The sequence below is a fragment of the Teleopsis dalmanni genome, chromosome X (genome assembly GCF_002237135.1).
Source record: "Teleopsis dalmanni isolate 2A chromosome X, ASM223713v2, whole genome shotgun sequence".
NCBI lineage: Eukaryota > Metazoa > Arthropoda > Insecta > Diptera > Diopsidae > Teleopsis > Teleopsis dalmanni.
Window position 1 is genome coordinate 15,325,915 of NC_051848.1, and position 20,508 is coordinate 15,346,422.

At 33.6% G+C, this 20,508-nt stretch overlaps 1 protein-coding gene across 1 annotated transcript; it reads right to left on the reverse strand.

Moving 5' to 3' along the window:
* Nucleotides 1-660: 660 nt before the first annotated feature.
* LOC119688088 lies at nucleotides 661-8,602 on the reverse strand. The gene is made up of 3 exons (XM_038102725.1): nucleotides 8,370-8,602; nucleotides 5,227-5,397; nucleotides 661-946 (listed from the first exon to the last, which is right to left on the reverse strand). The coding sequence occupies exons 1-3, from the start codon at nucleotides 8,431-8,433 to the stop codon at nucleotides 741-743; spliced, it is 441 nt and encodes a 146-aa protein (XP_037958653.1). The 5' UTR covers nucleotides 8,434-8,602; the 3' UTR covers nucleotides 661-740.
* Between the last annotated feature and the right edge of the window lie 11,906 nt (nucleotides 8,603-20,508).

Below are 20,508 nucleotides of genomic sequence, written 5' to 3' on the forward strand. Positions count from 1 at the left end.
CTTAGATCCTTCTCTAAATAATTACAATTCTAAACTGTATGAATAATTATATATGTATATGTCTCACTTTAGTTTTTTCCTTGACTAACTCGCACACGACCTAAAAACTGAATTTGCTAAAGCATTCGGATTTTTTGGTAGCTATCATCAGCACTAGTATTAGTGTGTCCTAAATAGTATTTATAATTATTATATGAATCTATACAGCTTGAATGTTTCACCAAACTGAAGCGTTTTATTATTATAGTCAATACTAATTAGAAACTTATACAATTTTTCACTATAAAATAGAGAATTCCATATTCCTGGAGACTACTGTCACTGCATCGAAGAAAACGAAAAAGCTGACAGTTTAGTCCGCTCTGGTGCTTCCCTGGATGTGTCATTGGCGGTACCGGTTTATATTACCCTAGATACCATTAAGAGAAGTACCTCCCTCTACTTTCTGCAATTTGCCAATAATAGATGGAAAGCACTTACATGTGAACCACTGGAACGTGTTTGATTGGTGTGTAATTTTCTTCTTTAATAATAATTAAATAATTTTTGTTTTCTAATAACCGAATACGTTTTTATTTCCACAGAATTAAAATTACATAACAAATAAAATGTGAATGGCTTACACTTGAAAAAAAAAATTATAAATATAGTTGAGAAATAAAAAAAAATCTCCGGAAAAAAAAACAAAAAATAAAAATAAAAATAAATCATAAAATTAATTGAAAAATATTGTAATTTCCTTATAGAACAAATTGCATGCCGACCACAGCAATAAGAGCCGCCATTCCCATAGCAACGAAACGTCCAGCTGACGAGGCATTACAGAGATCTCCCTTGCAGATATGGCAGCTTTGAATTTGGCGACTATGACTCACGCTACATTCGTCCTTTTTCTGACCAACAATTTCAAAGTGACAGCCACGGGACACAATTAAACCAGCATTATCTGAAACGAAGAGGAGAAAGGCAATGTTTTTCAGTATTTTGAAAAGTGGAGAAGTAAATTATGATATAAAGCGCAACCAATTAATGAAGTGACACAAAAGCTTGAACCACAAAAGAAAAAGGCGGGAGGATAAGCCATCAGAAATGAGACAAAATCGCTGAGACAAAATCTGAAACTTCAATGATTGTTAATGAAAATTTCGATATCATTGCATTGGAAACTGCACATGAGGGGTGCCGTCGTTCTTAGGATGACACTTCTATGAAAGTTTATCAGACTCAGTTTATCAGAAGCATAAAGACCGTAACATTGCGGTCTTTGTGAACTTCACCAAACTGAAGCGTTTTTATAATAAATACGGTCTGCCCTACAAAGACCGTAAGACCGTAACATTGCGGTGTTTGTTCGTAATATAACGGTCTTTAATGGCAATACTTGAGGTCTTTGTTGATGTGATAACATACGATCTTTGCTGACCGAAAAACTTAATACAAAGTGTGTTAGAATATTTCCCAATGCAAAGACGGCCAACATAAAGACCGTAACATTGAGGTTTTCGTTAACTTCGCGCAGACCATTTTTATAATAATACGGTCTGTGGCATAAAGACCGTAACTTGCGGTGTTTGTTCGTAACATTACGGTCTTTAATAGCAATATGTGCGGTCTCTGTTTATATACGATGTTAACATACGATCTTTGCTGAGTGAAATACTTGATGTAATTGCAACAAAGCTATTTCTTTTTAAAAAGCTGTATTTTTTGGAATTTGTTTCGAAACATTGTTGAAGAAATAATTATAAATTAAAAACGTTTTAGAAACGTTTAATTGAATTTCAATGAACAAATTTACATACCAAAGTAGCTGCAAATTAGATTCTATTTATCAGTTATTCAGTTATGTAGTCTCGTATAATTTACATATTATTTAATTAAACAAGTGCCTGTCTTAAGAGAGTGTGTAGAATGGGTGCACTTCTCATAGACCGCTTAATTAAGCAGAGATAAATATTTAATTTTTTATTCTTAGAGATCATAGTAAAGACGTCTTTATGATATATATATGTATATAAATATTGTACATTACCTTTTTCTCAGTTTGAACACCGAAAAAATAAAACGTACGTTAAGTCATAAAGCTCCATTGGCTGAAAAACGAATTTATGTTATTTGGCTTGAATGTCTGTCCGATATCGAATGTCTGTCCGATATCTAACCAGTTGGTTAAGTTGGAAATATTGAATATTTCAAAGATTACGTGACTTTTTTACATTTTATTATTTGTTTTTTATTTGGTTTACATATTTGCATGCTTATAACGATATTTTGCTTTCTTACACACATTTAATACAATATTTTAAACGACAATTCAAAATGACTATCTGAAAAAATTCTTCTTTATAAGATTTCAATATAGAAGTATTCCCATATATAAGATAATGAAATGTAAGTTGGCAGGTAACTTTCGGCTTAGCCAGTTTATCTGGCCATGAAACCTACTTGCGTTCCCCGTTCGAAACGTACCGGATTAATAAGATATATTTTATGTATGACAGAAGAGGATTATACAACTAAATAGGTTTTATGTGATATTGAAAACTGAGAGTTAGCATGACATCACACTTGACCAATATGTTGGCCTTACATTGAATGTAAATTAGTCATTGAATAACTAAATGTAATAACATAAAATATGACACTAAATTTCTTAGTATCCAATATTTTTTAATATTTTTATTATATTTTCAATGCAAAGGTTAGGAGAAATCAATTGAGTAAGTTCCTTCTTACAATAACTCAAAATCCTTCTTACAAAATTTTTATTCAAGTGTAGTAAAATAGAGGACTATCTACCAGGTGGATCTACCTGATTCTGCTGCTTCAATTCTGGTAGGTGTGCCTTGGTATTTGCTGGCACTGTTTTTGCAAGATCAACGTTCTAGTTTATATACAGAACTACAGAACGAAGTATTAAAAAGAGAGAGAAATATATGGGACGTGGTCAAGGAAACACATCAGCCATTGGAGACTATGAGGAGAGTTAAGGGGCAGAAGTGTCCTATAGAACAATGATAGTAGATCGCCTTCTATATGACGAATGTGAATAGAATAACATCTGCGTCTTTACCAGTTTACTCGAAAGAGCTAAAGCTAGTGTCCACATTTAGGAAAATATGTTTCCGTTTACCAGGTGGAAGCTATGGCGGTCACTCATGCTCTGGACCATCTATTATATTGCCGGGTGTATCAGAAAAAGATTCTGATAGCGCTGGACAATGAAGCAGTGATCAATAGCATGGAAAAGACATGCGTAATCAACAGCTTAGTAAAAGAATGTGCACGAAGCGCATGAAATGTGCTAATGGAAAGGAGGTAACAGTCATGTGGATTGAAGAACACTTCAGTTTTGATCAAAACAAAAGGCAAATGAATTTGTAAAGCAAGGATTAAGCCATAACTTCTACGACTCAGAACCCAGAATACCATTGGGCTATAACATGACTGCGGCCTGTGCCAAAACCGATGGTCACTGAAGCGATAGAAGTGCCTAGATATTTGCAAATCGCCCTAAGTTCACTGGAACTGGAACTCACTGATCACTGTACATGGAAACTTTAAATATCACCCTAGAAATATAGCTTTTATGGAGGAAGATACTTGCATACTATTTCTAGAAGAAGAGGAGTTAGTGATGCATATATTGTGGCAATGTCCAGCACTGGCAAGCAGGAGGACGACTGTGTTGGGAGACAATTGGTTTGGTAATGACTTGGCAACCACTTTCATGTTAAATGAGCTGGTTGCATTAACAAAGGATGTAGTTATGCGAACAGAAGCCATTTTGGTTTTAACTCAATAATGATATCCGAAAGTCGAAGGACGAAAAAAGACCCAAAGTTACGTGGTCTACTTTGGTTAGGTTAGGTTAGGTTAGGTTATACAGGTGATCCCTAGTGGATCCACTTAGGCCTTTTGGCCCATTGTGATGCCGTATATAAATACTAAAAATCTCAGGGTTTAAAACCACCTAGAACCTTTTGCGAAGCATAAAATGCTATTTAAAGCCCGATCCTGTAACTGGTCCAGGTCCTCAAGGAAGGGGGCCCCTAGAGTACTAAATCGCCGACGTGCAAGAGCTGGACAAAAACACAACAGATGAGATGCGCTCTCATCGTCCTCCCCACAGCTACGACAGATTTGGTTGAAAGGAAGACCTAGTCTTCTAGCATGGTTCCCTAGCTTACAGTGCCCTGTAATCAACCCTACCAGAAGACCAATGTCCTTGCGGGACATCTCAATGAGAGTTTTCGATTCCCTTTTATCGGAAAGTGGCCAGATTGCATACAGATGTCTACATATCGTTGAGTCTTCCCATCTTTTATTAAAAGTATTTGTGCAGAAAGAACTCAATATCAGTTTACATGATGTTAGTGATATGCCCAGATAGTCTAGGTGCTCCGAGTATGGCACTGAAGCACCCTTTCTGGCTAACTCGTCTGCTTTGCAATTTCCGAAAATATCCCTATGGCCGGGAACCCAGATTAGAGAAATATTGAGCTGCGTCGACATTTCGTTTAGAGATGTGTAGCAGTCAAGAACCGTCCTAGATGTAAATTGGACCGAACTCAAGGACTTTAATGCAGCTTGACTGTCTGATAGTATGTATATATTCCTGCCAAATATATCATCTACATTCAAACAAGCTATAGCTTCCCTGATGGCGACCACTTCCGCCTGAAAGACACTACAATGATCTGGAAGCCTAAAGAAGGAAGATTTGTTCAATTCCTCTGAGAAAACTCCACTACCTACACCACTACTTGTTTTGGAACCGTCTGTGAAAATGGTTACGCCCTACTTTGGTTAGTCCTTTACTTCAGTGGCGCCACTTGATGGACGTCGCACAATTTATATAAAAAACTTTCAATACTAAAATGATAACACGTTTAATTTCTGCGAAACAATTGATGGGCTTTAAGGTGTAGAACATCTTGCAATTATGTTTAGGTTACAGTCAATGGTGCCAATTTCACTCTGCATGGTTTCTCAACCAAATTTGAATGAAGTTCAAAAAAGTTTGAATAGATAATAACAGAGTTATAAATAATAGAGTGTTAAGAAAATAATAATTGATCAAATGATCAAACTGGAAGTCATAAATCAAAATGCTTTGTTATCGCTCAATCACGGGTAGAACCGAAGGACAACAATAGATGAGTTTCAACCACTGGTCACTTAATTATAGTAAAAACATTACATTGTGTTACTTATATTACTTACCACTTGTGACAACCTTATTGCATTTTGTAACCGGCAGATATTGATCCATGGTGTGAGGTTTCTCTTCGGAATCACAATCAACTTGCATGATGTTCATCGACGGTTCAATCTTCTCTTTAGCACAGTTGGCATCAGAGAAGGATTTGCACCTGTAACATTTGATGGCATCACCTAAAATTATAAAAAAATTGGGTTTTTAATACTTAATTGCAGTGAAATAAATACTTTATTTTTTCATTTTCATTTTTTATTAATTATTCTTATGCGATTGATTTATTTATGAAGACGTCTGGAATCAAATAAACCGGATATATATATATAATACTTATCCACCCATTAATGTACGACTGTTGGTTACTATTTAAATATGTCATTCAGTTCTTGAGCTAATCAAATAAAAGTTTGCCTAAGCAGTATTCTCGATCTTGAGTTACAAGATTTATTGAAACTGTGTTTCCTTATTCTCATTCTTCTTCCATTGTTCCACTGTTATGGCGGTTCCACTGCTACATTGTTACTCGGTTATCGGGGTTATTACTTGAGATCGTGAATGCCGCTACAAATGTTTTGTAAATGCCGGCAGTTCAGAAATACATGAAATAGGTCGGGGTCAATTTCGAAGCTTAGAACTTCAAAGATTATAGGCCCATTGTGATATCGCATTATTGAGAACCCATGGGCTAGAACCATTTAGAAGCTTTAATAAAGCTTATGCTGCTTTATAGAGGGAGGTCTCGAAGTTCGTCAAGATCCTCAAGAAAGAAAGCCCCCAAAAATTTAAGGCGACGCCGCGCATATTTGAAGCTTTAAGTTTACAACAAATATAATTTGCGTCGTTTGTCTACCAATATTTATACCAATATTTTATATTTATGTCTTCTGAAGTACAAATTGGCTTTTAGTTGTTGGTATTTTATGAAAAATTATAATTTAAAACCAATATTCGATTTATTTTTTCTATTCGATTATATTTTTCGCATCGAATTTTCTTCAGTGGATATGGGCATGTCAACAAACAAAATTGTTGTTCTGCTACCGAAGACATCTGCTTGGGTGACATCATCTAAGCTCAAACCATGAATGCTTTGAAAGATAGTCAACTGCTGCCAATTACGAGCACACATAGCTACATGTGCCCACACATTTCACTCTTCTGGCTTCACACTAGTTCCATTGAGTAAGGTCTATACTTGGCATTCACTTTTCAATTAGTACCTCACTACAATATTTGAGTGAAAATTGCTCAAACCTAAGTAAAGCTTAAAAGTTTTAGTTAATAATTTTACTGATGTATCTACCATATTATAGTATGCAAAGTCCAACTATTGTAACTAAGCTACTGACTGACTCTGTTTGATTAGCGGAGTCTCAGCGTCACACTAATGAACTCAAAGCTAGTCAAAGTCGCGCTCAAAGATTGTTGGGCTTCAATGATTTATGTAACTGAGTATTTGCGTTGTTGGGATCCAAAGGGGAATTTTGCTTAATATTTTTCTATATGTTTAAATAAATTAATAAACTATATACCATATACAATATTTTCACATTTGATAGATTAGTTGTTTGCTTCAAAATATTGTATATTTAGTCTCAATTATTATTAATGAATATCTCAGGTTCTTGATTTTCAGATATCAGATTTCATAACTTCAATTTTCTAGAAATTTTTAAAACTGCATTTTAGTTTCATTTTTATTATCTATTATTGTTACAAATTATAACAATAAGTGAGAAGTGATGCTAAATACTGATATTCCATGACGCAATCACTGCCTAACATTTTTCTAAAATTACTATCTGTTAGACCGCTTCCGCTACCGCTACCATTACGGTTACCGTTAATGCAGATCTCTATGGGTACCTAATAAATGAAAATTTTGTTGTTCAATGACATTTATATGTAACAACCCTAGTTTCAATGGAACTGTGCAACAGGTTATTGCAGAAAACACTCGATGAGTGTGATATCACCACTTTGGATTATTTTCTATGGGGATATGAGAAGTCGCATTGATTTATTTGGAAATCACCATTTACACAGTAATTGCTGATGGCCTTTCACTCAAACCAAATTCCTTCCTTCTCATCATAAGAAAGATTTTTTCTGCTGATTATATCAATGCACTCTACATACCATATATACACCCAAAAAAAAATGTTGAGTCGACAGAGTCTTGATTTCTTCAATTCACAGTGTGTTGTGATGCTTTTCGGACGAGGATCGGACGAGAGTTGTTCTTGAAATTCCCATAATCTCGCCCACATAAGGGAGTAAAGGTTTTTCCATTAGCAACTTCAGAATAAAACAAAAGAAAAGGAAAGGATGCTTTTCGTGTAGTCCTGGGTATTATGAGTGCATTCTATCAGTTTTGAAGGAGTGTAGTACACAATATACATGAATAGAATCTTCAAAGACTGAAGTCTTCTAAGTTCACAGAACTGGTTACCTTTGAGCTTTTAAGTCTTTAGACAGTGTTCCTTGGTTAGTGTTAAAGTATATGATAGCACTCTTCACATTGAATACAATCATAAATTCGTGCGGTTAGTTATTAAAAAAAATAGTAATTCGATATGTAAAGGTTCTGTCTTTTGGGATGGTATATGGGATGGCTGGTATATGTGCTGCATTAGTCAGAGGGTGCAATTGATGCGGTTGAAAATATATTAAAAAGTTGAAGACGTAGAGTCGGTGATCGGTGTTCGAGATGTACATTAACGAAACCTTTGATCCACACAAGGGCAGTTGTAATACCCTCACAGTTTCTCGAGCCTTCAATTCGATAATTCTTTTATGCTACTAGGAATGAGAAGACTCGGATTGAGCGTTTTAAGAAAAAATTCTTCCTGGTTTGGGGTTCTTAAAGAATCTGGCTTAAAGAATTTAATATTTTGTACACTTTTTGAAACTTTGATTTGTGTTCTGAATCATTATAGACAACATATATATTAAGCTTTTTTTACGTCAATTTTCTCACGCCTCAATGCATTTCCTTCAGCGTACGAAATGTTTTGGATAAATTATATATAATTGAATATGATTTAATATTTGTATTTGTATATGATTTATATCTCAGTACTTCTCTCAGTACTTTTCTTATTCAGTTATTTAGTCCTTTGGGTAAATGACAGTAAAAACGACTTACCACTGTGCATGAAGCACAGCGCCAAGACCAAACAAACAGCAACAATATAAGTGTTTTTCGACATTTTTGCTGAAATGTTTTTTGTTTATTTAAACACAAAATAATTTATTTCAAGTATTAGAATTCTGAATTTTCAAAAATTTTCCTCCACAAAGCACTGGTCGAAGAGACTTCAAGACGTTCACTGTTCACTGCTCACTGCTCACTATTCTATGTCGCGTTCGAGACTAAAATTGAATTTGTTAAACAGAAGTTTTGTATTTAAAATATTAGAAAATCGAGAAATACTTAATAGACCTGTTCTTTCGTATTCGTTTTCGTTTTCGTTGCTGCTGGAATGTAAATTCAAACAAAACACATTTTCTGTAGATACATTTTTTGTATGAGTGTAGGTAGTTGATAGTTAATTTGCATTAATTTCGTTGTTACAAAAAACTTAAAAGCTGCACGTCTAAAACGCTCTCAGTTGCTATTAACAGTTTTATATCAGAAAAAAAGAACAAAAACAAAAAAAATACTGAAAATAATTTTAAAAATAACTAAATCGCAATGACAACACCTCTGAGTGATTTCGAGAGTTTGTATCTCACAGATACATTTTGCGTTCAGCTGCAATAAACAATTTTGAGCATTTTTCAAATCTCATAGTCTCAAGTTTATAAAAACTTAAAAGTTTGTATTTATCTAATTTCAAATTTTAAAATTCTTGTTTATGTTTGGGTTGAGTAAAAAAAAAAATTCAATTTCAAAATCATTTTCATTTTCATGTTTCAATAATTCTGCCCTGCCATCTTCGCCTGCCTCTTTCTCTGCATTGCAACCCAAAACTAGTTTTGGACCTGCCATTTCGGAACCTCTGTCTCTGCCTGCACCTCTCTAGCCTCTCTGGCCTCTCTGGCCTCACTAGTGCCAGTGGAGTCTCGGGTAGATGTGGTGGCTCATGCCAAACCTACACACCAAATACTCGCATGAAAAGTTATGAATACTCCATGAAGAAAAGCACCAGAAAATACTATTTTGTTTTGATTTTTAGCTTCGGTTACTGGCATGACCACAACTTCATTTTGATCTTTTCACAATGAATTTAATTACTGAATGACACACATTTCCCTGCACTGCTTCTTCTCGTTCTCGTTGTCGTTGTCGTTGTCGTTTTTGTCTTGAACTCATTCAATTCAGGCACTCTACGAACATAATTGATGTGGTAAGTACTTAATAGTTGAACGGTTAGGTTCGTTAGTTCCAAGTTAGAATGGACTGGTAAGCGACAAAATCAATAGACATACATTGTTTCAATTGCTTATGTTGTATATATTGGTTAATTAAAGTTTAACCGTTAAGACACTCTCGAACTTGAATGCTTGACATAATCCACAAATATATATAAATATTATAGACTCAGAATATCTTCAGTTCATAGAAGATATTTATTCAGTTCATTATACAGAAACAGCTAGAAACGGCGAAGTTGGCAAGGAACCGTTGTAGTTAAACTCGACTCCTCCAGTTAAGTTTATGTAATTTAACAGATCCTTTCCTTTATGCTGATAAGCTGTCCCACACACAGTCAATAGGGTATTATTCTTAAAACTGTTCCTCTTGTTAGCTGTTGACAGTATGTGATTGTTTCTTCTAGAACCAAGATTCCACAACTTTTCCAAGGCTGAGTGTTGAAAGAAAGGCTAACTTATTTTGTGTAGGTTCCTATAGATCAACAACCGGAAAGAACTGCAACTAACCCAGCAGTATGGACTCGGTTCCTGTTAATGGTTCTCTTTGACCTGGTTTTATTGAATGAAGTTTTGATTGACCGGATGTTTTATATGTTGTGCGCGATTTCCATTCATTAGTAGTTATCTGTAGAGCGTGAGAATAGATTAGTCCTTCTGTTTTTAACAATTTTGTGAGTCTAAAACTGTCTAGACTTGGTTTAGAATGATGTAGTCATATGCCACACTGGTCTATGTAGGTTTCTAACCAACATCAAATCAGTATTAATATCAGGACCTTCGTGTTGCAGCCGTAGCGGTCGCATATCAGAAGACGTATCATATTTCGACTCCAGTATTGAATTTTTAGTTAAGGAATGTTTATTACACTGTGCAGGGTATTAACTTTTAGATAAGCCAAACAAAATAATTTTCTAAATTTTTAGTATTAAATTTTTTTATAAACTCAAAAACTATAATATAGTATTTCTGATAATACTTAGAAATAGAAATAAACAGTGTATCAGCTTCCAACGGAGCGGAGTTCCTCTAACATTTGATCTTTTGTGCTGCAAGAAACTCTAATCGAACAGAATACAATCCGCCTTTCGAATGAAACCTCCTAATGTCAGAAGGGGAGAGTAGTTTTTGACCCAGGGACCTCCTCCTGGCCCAGATCAAGGCTGGACAGTCACAGAGAAAGTGACTGGAAGTGTCGTCTGCTTCTAAGCAGAATCGATAATCTATCTCTTCGGACAGACCCATTTTGTTAAGGTCATAACACGGATCATGGTGATAATACTTACTTACTACTCACTTAAAGAAAGTGAGACTATTGGATGCTGAAATAGTACTTAGTGGCTTTCGAAATCAATAATATTTAAAGTGTAGTGTGCAGATTGCTGCCTTTGCATACCTACAATTTTCTGTTTCAAAATAAAATATTTTTCTGTTATAAATTAAATTGTCTACAGACACAGACACTGTGGTGTCTCAATCACTCTAGTGCCCAACTTGAGGTCGACTCTGCTGCGGTTGGGGTTTTTGGAGTCATAATTTTTATTCAACTATGCATTATATCTTCTGCTTTATGCTCTATGCTCTATGCTGTACTGTCAATTGTGTTTCCCTTAATGTACGATTTCATTACTTTCAATGGATGCCACAATTTTGAAGGTCTTCTCAGATAACAAACTAATTTATGTCTTATTTGAACTTAATTTTATTATTTTATCTCTAATTAAAGCGAATTAATTCTCATACAAACAGGTTTGAGATAAAATTATTACAGAAAATCGCTAATTGTATTTGGTGTTGGATTTGGTATACCTCGAGAGGAGAGGGAAGTTTGATGAGAAAATATATACTTATATATACTTATATATATTTGCATATTATATATTTGTAAGAAAATATTTTTTTTAAAATAATGAATGTAAAAATAAAACAATTAGTATAAATTTTTTCAATAGCTTGGAGATTTTTATTAGTTGTCGAGTCTATATTAGTCTATATTTCATATAAGAATTGAAGGCAGAAAATTGGGAATTAGATAGAATGACTGCTTTATTAGATTAGGTGATATATCTTCCTTTACATATATCTTTCTTAAGGATTTCGTTTAAACTTATATAAAGTGAATTAGGTTAAAATGGTAAATATTATATAGGTAAGGTTAATCAGGCTGGATATGAGTTATACATGAATATATATTTCAGTAGCGATATCAAATGGAGATAGACCTCTACATACATTTCAATGAGAGTGTCAACTCTTTTTGATAAGTAAAAGTGTATTTAAAGTTTTATAGTATTTCTGAGATGTCTTCAATTTTTACAATTTGTGCATGCAATCCTCTAATTTTGGTTTTTGCAGTAGGTAGAAAGCATCGAGAGTCACAGTGTGAGAATTGAACCTACTGAAACCTCCTCTTAGGAATTAATGGAGAAGATTTCCATAGTATTGAGGAAACTTCATTCCAGTAATCAGTTGAGGCTTAATACGCAGCAAGCTAGGCTCATCTAAGCCAGAAAGCAGGGGCGTAAATTAGGGAGATGATGAAGGGGATGCTGCTAAAGCGCGTACGTGCAGGTGAGACTAGCGATAAACTTTGTGACTAGGTTCAAAGAAGCCTGAATGGTGTGGAAATTGCTCTCGCACTCATCGCACGCATTCCTCTAGTATATTAGGCGTGGTTATGACAACTGAAGCCATAAACATATGGAATATTCCAAAGCCATTATTATTCCCAGCTCTCTGCATTTTTTATATACACCGTTAGTGATAGTTCTTGCCACTAATAGACACTAATAAATGGCATTACTTACAATAGATTTTCGTATTCATTGATGTTATATTATATTTCTTGTTATACCTGAAAACTAAAAACCTGTACTGTTATGCTGCAATACTGTTTGAAAACTTATATCCATTGAACTGAAAAATGTTCTTTAATAATGATCTGTGTCCATTTTTTCTAAATAAGTGTATTTCACTATCTTTGACGAAAAAGAAGTAGTCATCCAAATGGTTAGTTCGGATATTAATTAAAATTTTGGTTGTTGGTTGTTGGTCATTAGAATCAAAGTTTTTATTCAGAGTGAGTAACATCTTCAGAATTGTTTACATTACTTATCGCTTTAATAGAAAACAATAATAAATTCTTCGCATTTCTGTTTTCATGTGTGATTTTTTTTTTAAATATTTTGTTTTCACAGTTGAACAATAAAAACATTCCGACTTAAAAAGAATGTTTAATCAATAAACAATGTCTGCATTACGTGACCACTTATAATAAAATTATAATAAAAATCATGTTAATGGAAACACAGCTATTGTCTGTGTATATATAGTTTTTCTGAAAACTATATATATTTCAAAAATTGAAAATATATAAAATTTAACAAAACAATCCACTCGCATTTTCGATAATATCTGCACGAAAAGAAGTCTCAAAGAAAATCAAACTCAAAGATCTTACGCAGATAAGAGAGATCTGGAGAGATGGCAACAACCCTAAAATGTAAGAAACTTGATGGAGATTTAGTGCAGAATATAAATAGGATCATGTGTTTAATTAAAAATAATTTTTGTAGTCAAACTTAACACATTACTTTAGTATATAGCGGATATAATACTCAAAATATGCTAACAAAAATAATAGTATGTCCAGGCAACACAAAATTCTAAAACCCCTAAAAGGATAGATGACTCAATACTCAAAAGTACTTGGTATTTCATTATGGTTTACAACTTAAGACTCTTACGGTCTGGCAACACTTAAAGAAGGCTTCAAACTTCGAAATAAAAGTTTTATATAATTGTGAAATATCTCTGGCTTTGGAAAATATCTCAAATAAATTAGAACGGTTATTATATATGGTATATAACGGTGATAAAGGATTTTTTCAGTTAAATGTTTCCATATAACTCTGAAATGGATTTTGAAAAACCCGGCTTAAATAAGTGTCTATATATACCTCTTTATACGGTAGTTGGAGGTGTAATCTATTAAATATGACAGTTCGAAGTACAATTTATAAACTTTTAATATTAATTATTATTACGATGAAAATTCAAGTTTCGATTAGAAAGAGACGGTCCGGGGAAATGGTTTGTCAAAATTCGACATTTCAACAACTCGAATAGAGCGATATATAGTACAAGCTACTATTTAATTTTTTTCTGTCTTCTACAAGTAGTCAATAACTATAGTCGTGTAGGAATTATCTCTGATACTGACAAGCGGTATTGTGCTATTTCTTTAAAATCAATACAATAACTTTTTAAAGCACCCTATAGGAAAAACAAAGTTTTTCGAAATAAGCTTTGATCCCAGATGTGTCCCCAAACACAGGCTTTACACAATTGAAATGATCGATTTGTTAATTTTTACTCTGCACACACAATTGACTCTTTTTCATTAAAACAAGTTTTTTGACCACGAATTCAAGTGAGATTTAATAACTACTACTTTTCTTGACCGTTGTGATGAGGGTCACATCTTCAATGTTCATATTTCTTTAGACCTATGTGCTGTCTTGCACTTTACTACTTAACGTCCTACTTTTATATGTGTTTTCTACATTTGTCTGATATTTACTTTGCCTTTTATGGATTTATAGTCGTCGGGTTACAAGATTAATCATAATAGCTGCATTTGGTCGCTTCGAAGTGTGGCAAAAAACAACAAGTCTCTTGCAAAAGTCTCTTGCTAAAGTCTCTTGCTAAAGTCTCTTGCTGAAGTCTCTTGCTAAAGTCTCTTGCTAAAGTCTCTTGCTAAAGTCTCTTGTTGGACATATTGGCATCAGTGTTCTAGTCTGTTAAACATTACTTTTTTTGTGTGTTGGATTATAATGTTATTACCTATTTTTGTAACATAATAGCCTGCTTTATTATGATACCATCTTGATATTATAACGTACATATCGCACGGTATATATGTATGTATAAGTTTCTTGCTAGATGTTCATTTGGCAATATATTATGGCACACATACATGTACATAATAATACATTTTGACACACACATCTGCATAATTGATAACTGTCATTATTTGATTTAAGGCCAATTTTTGTATTAAATTCATATTTGAATTCAAAATCATTTTTGCGCAATCAAAATACATACATTCGAGCTTCAAAACAAATAAAAATCACTCAAATTAAACGAAAATATCAGGTTCATGACGTCAGTTTGAGTCTTTTGTTTACAATAATTGTATTTCTCTTCAACCTGTTTTGTTGTTGTTGGTGTCGTTTGTTGGGCCTTTGAAAAGCTTCTCTGCAAACCAGGTTTTTCTACGCAGTTGATCAAATTCGAAAATAAAAATGGTATAAGATGTCGCAAGTCGCTCTTAAATTTATAGAGCTTTTGCCCCAAGTGGACCATTAAGAGGTTCGCAACACATTCCGCATTTTCTTGATGTTATATATGTTCGTATTTTGTTGGTATGATACTTACAGAAATTAATACAATTTTGTTAAAGCAAGTAACAAAAACATAGAAATATTTCTATGTTTTTGACACCTCGTATCTTACGGCATTTGTTATTTTTGTGATATTTTCATTGCTATTGAGCGCAAAAATATTGCATTTATTATTTTTGTTTTCACAAAAAAGAAAACTTGCAAGAAGCTTTCAAGTTTTTGAAAGCTTAACATCGAACGACGTTTATAGCGAAATACAATCATTAGTAGATGTACTTGAAAGCGACCAGATTTGCTTACACCGTAATATTACGGTCTTCTATGTTAGTTGACTTTTATTCCATCTATCACAGACACACACCACTGATGTATTCATATTTACACCAAAGACCGTATACGGTCGTTGTTATAAATTAAGACAACACATACATTTGAGAAAAGAGAAAATAAGAGCGTAAAATTATTTTTCTTATTCAAAATAAAGCCCACAAAATAAACAGAGGCATTGAGTCATTGCGTGCCACATGTATTGAATCTTGACCGCATTGCCTCGATGATTTAAATTTCTGTTTTCTTGGAAGTCCACTATTATTATTATTATTATTATTGAAAAAGAAGGGAGAGACCTAAAAGATCTATTATGCCCCTTAGTTGGTTGAGAATGTTTCTCCAAGTCCGATTTCTTTAATGAAAGACAGTATAGAGTATATTTTTCCCAGTCTTTGATCCTTATGATCCATGGTATATCTTCTTAGGTGTTTCTTTCACTTGTGCATCAGTGCCAGTTTCTCTCTCCCTTCTCTGCAAAATCTGAAGACGAGCCCATAGGTTTTCGAGAATTTGCGTAAATGGATCTAAACTGTACTTTCGAGATCGTCGCCAACTTTATGAATAGTTTTGAACATTTACTATGACTTGCTGTGCATAAATTATATTTAAACGATTTTAAGGATGAATATCAATATCAACAGATAGGAGAAGTTGTCGAACTTTGAAATAAATCAATGTGTATATAAATCAGAGAACTACAAGGAGCCATAATTTTAACATAAAAACCAAATATAAATGTGAATAAATGTTTTTCTCATACACTACTTATATGCATTCACATTCGCCGTAGAAATGATGTATAAGTGTATTCATTAGCGAATAACGGTGCTAATAAATCAGCTTCACAAGAATACGTACATATTTCTAAGTAGAGTAGCATAAATGGCAAATGACTCATGAATGATAGCGTATACTCGAAAGATCAATGAATGTACTCATCGAAGATGAATGACTCGATCAGGCATTCGTATACTGCCTCCCTGTGCTTTTGCTTGGCGCAGAAGCATGGACGTTATCATAGAATGATGAAGCAGCGCTGGAGGTGTTTGAGAGAAAAGTTCTTCGTACCATTTGGCGACGAATACCGCATATGAATGAACCACGAGCTGTACGAGCTTTATCTTGACATTGATAGAATTCAGTGAATTGACATTCAGCGGTTTCGCTGGCTTGATCATGTAGTGAGAATGAATGAAGATGCTCCAGTGAAAAAGGTGTTTGAAGCAGTAGTTGGCGAAAGAAGCCATAGAGGTGGACCGTGTCTCCGGCGGAGTGATCAAGTTGAGGTAGCACTAAAATATTATGCCTTAGCTGATGACTGTTGCTAATTTTTGAAAAAAATTTACACTATTTCTGACTGATACGTAAGTGAGTTCTATCAATTCTTCAGAATTAAAGAAAACTTCTGAAACTATTTGCAGCTGAATATAAAGAACTCAAATGAATAGAATGATGCTTAGCACTACAATAACAAACCCATGTATGTACCAATGTATTTGGTCGCTCCGAAGTGTGGCAAAAAACAACAAATCTCTTGCTAAAGTCTCTTGCTAAAGTCTCTTGCAAAAGTCTCTTGCTAAAGTCTCTTGCAAAAGTCTCTTGCTAAAGTCTCTTGTGGACATATTGGCATGAATAGAATGATGCTTAGCACTACAATAACAAACCCATGTATGTACCAATGTATTTTCGTTGTGGACACACCAACACGTATGTTTTTCTAATTTATTGTACTGGATTATCCTCGCAATAAATAGTTACTTACGGACAATTATGTTTCAAGAGTTGTCCTGACAACTGAAATGTCTGGTTTGCTAAAAAAGAAAGGTGACAAATAATAAAAAATATATGTATGTATATGTATATATGTTTTTATCTAAATTTATTTATGTATATAGAAAAGCAAAATTTTATGTAGAACAAAATTAAAATGTGAAATGAATGCAGTACTGGACTGCGAATTGCTCAGTGGCCAGAAAGCAAATGAATGATGGAATTGAATACGGTACTTTTGGACAAACTGTTGCATTTAACTGCATAGCAATGGCAAGTAATGCCAACGACAACGACAACGATAACGACAATGACAATGACAACAACAAGAAGAACAGCAATATCAATGGGTCCAGTGGTAGCGGAAAAGCTAACAATGCCGAAGTGCAACTGTAGTCCAAGACAAAGGCAAAAAAGAACCATTGAAAAATGTCTTTCGTTCCAAAAAATTGGAAAAAAGAACAACAAGGCTGGCACAAAACAATGTAATTGAATTGGAAGCTTTGTCGTCTGTTGGTAGTACTCGTAAGCGGATCACGGGCAAGCAATGAATGGCTCCCGTAGTCAATGGCTCCCGTGAATGCGAATTTTAATTTTAGATTCTTTACCACTGCAGTCTTTTGATTTTGTATTATTTTTATTATATTCATTATTATTGTAACTTTACTACCAGTGCATTTCAATCAAAATTTATAACATGAAAGCGAGTTGGACATGTTACTGAAATATTACATCAGCATTCCAGAAGTTAGTGTATTATTTTGCCCTATTGAAATTACTCTAAAACTCTAATATGCTTCTGCATACCACTTAACCCGCTTTTACAAAATACAAAATACAATATCTTTAAGTTAGATAGGAAAAAGTATTATGCGTACAGAAAATTGCCAACAATTGCCAGTCTCAAATTTCGTAGTGACCATAGAATCCTTAGAGAACAATAGCTCGATGTACATTTGCCATAAGCAAGGGACACTAAGGAAATAAATAAGAATACTAGACAAACACATTTTCAATTTAAAATATGAAAAATTCAAAAATTTAATAAATTTATTGCGTATTCTTAAGAATAAGAAATTCAAAATAGGAGTCTTTACTGCAGAAATTGGAGATAAGTTTCTCGTATTCCAAGAATCTTAAAGAAGAAGCAATAAGTAAATTTTGTTTTAAATATTATTATTCTATTTATTTTTACATACATTTGTATAATTTATTAAATAATTTTTCGATTCTAAGAGGAAAAACCATAACATCATCGACCACAAGATCTGGAACGAAACTCGAACGAAATTTAAACATCTAACAGCACCAAAAAAATCAAAATTGATAGATCAGATATTAATAATATAGTATGTGTATGCAATTTTAATGCGATGAATGGAAACATCGCTCAGTCAATACCATGAAATCATCGATCACAAGATCTCTAGGACGATCAAAATTAATAGATCAGATATTAATAATATAGTATGTATATGTAATTTAAATGGGATGAATGGAAACACCGCTCAGTCAATACTATGAAATCATCGACCACAAGATCTCTAGGACGATGTTCAAGAAACTGGAACGAATGTTGAACATCTAACAGCACCAAAAAATCAAAATTAATAGATCAGACATTAATGTTAATATTTAAATAATATTATAAATAATAATTAATATTAAAAGAATAAGTTAATAATGAGAAGATGGAAATCATATATAAATGAAAAACATTTTATAGTGCACTAAGCAAGTGAAGAGAGTACACGTACTCATTGATAGTACTTGAAGCTTTTTTTCATCCATATGGTATAAGTCCTACGACCATCTCATTTTATTTGTACATTAGAACATAGTTTTACATTATCGACTAGCAAATACTTAAAATTATTGTATAAATAGTATGTTAATATCTAAATTATAGATTTAAAAAGGGTGAATGCTTACGGAGCTGATTATCCGTGGACGCGAAAACATGGACCCAAAAAGCAAAACATATTTTGCTAAAGCCCAAACTCATTCAAAGTAGGCTAAAGTATACTTAGGTATCTCAAACAGCTGGAGTGGCAATTACACCAACAATAGCAACCATAACGCAGGAACAACAATATCGCCAAAAAACGGAGGGTACTCGGCTCAAATGCATTTTGGCATGCCATGTTAAGCGGAAACAAGAGATTCCACTTTTTGTTTCGAATCTGTTTTTCTCGTTGAGTTCTTCCTCCTGTTTTTGCTAATAAATTGCCTCACATAATCTTTGATGTGTACAACGCTTGCTTATGGCTTATGGATATAAGAAAAGTCTGCTCTGCATGCCTGTTGCCCACAGTTTAACTGTATCCCTTTCGATTTTTCCTCTGCCTACTTATGTATGTAGCGCCATAAGCACAAGGATAGCATGTTCATTTGCATCAATATGCAATTTATACATGACAGTGACGTCACAACAACAACAACAACAAAAACAACAAATACTTTTTGTGTCAAATATGGTTAATTGATTCGTGTTGGACATTACCTCCGACCAAGAGCATCACCATAATTTAGTGTATATAAGTATATAAGTATGTGAACCCACTTAAGAAATTAAAACATTTATAGAGAAAACACAGATTTTTTAAACTATTATTTGAATAACTTCATCCAATCTCTTTTGATAAAATAAAAATTATAAATTATATTCAAGTTAGGCTAATATCTGTGTTTGTCAAAAGAGATAGATAGGCTCTTTTTTTAGGTAGGAATACTAATCATGAATTGAGAATTAGGCTTCGAATTTGTTTAGATCTTACTTGTTGATGATTACAAATGATTACGATATAATCAAGCCAGCAGAACTATTAAGTTTTGTTCTCCTGTTCCTCATTATTCCATCAAATACACTGCTCGATGCTAACGAGCATCGACGGCAATCGATTTTCCGAAGAATTTTCCTCTTGAACGTTCGTTATGCCCTCACTTCACAGTGGCTTGTAGTCCAAGCAAGTTCTACTCAGAATATTTTGAAACTTTATTTTTAGTGAGGTGTGAAATTAAAATTGACGTTACTCCCATGATTGCAAAGCACTATTGAGACAATAAGTGATGGGGTAAAATGTGATTCATTTGGATGTAGCTCCGAAGAATATGGGAAAGTTTTATTGTGTTGTCATTAATAAAAATTATAAATTAATACTTATCGATCAAAAAGAACAAAAATTTCAACTGAAAGAAATCAATGAATATGAAGGTCTTGCAAATGTTAAAAATGGGATGAATGGGAAGAACTCTGAAGAAATGAAAAGCTTTAACATTTATAAGTGTTTAACGATTTATAATCGATGAATATGAAGGTCTTGCAAATGTTGAAAATGGGATGAATGGGAAGAACTCTGAAGAAATGAAAAGCTTTAACATTTATAAGTGTGGCATAATACT

What these genes read in the sequence shown, in the direction of transcription:
- LOC119688088 (XM_038102725.1), bottom strand. Translation starts at nt 8,433, where the DNA reads ATGTCGAAAAACACTTATATTGTTGCTGTTTGTTTGGTCTTGGCGCTG. An exon ending in GCTGTGCTTCATGCACAGTG is followed by an intron (nt 5,398 to 8,369) that starts GTAAGTCGTTTT and finishes TTATAATTTTAG; the next exon opens with GTGATGCCATCAAATGTTAC. An exon ending in CAATAAGGTTGTCACAAGTG is followed by an intron (nt 947 to 5,226) that starts GTAAGTAATATA and finishes TCTTCGTTTCAG; the next exon opens with ATAATGCTGGTTTAATTGTG.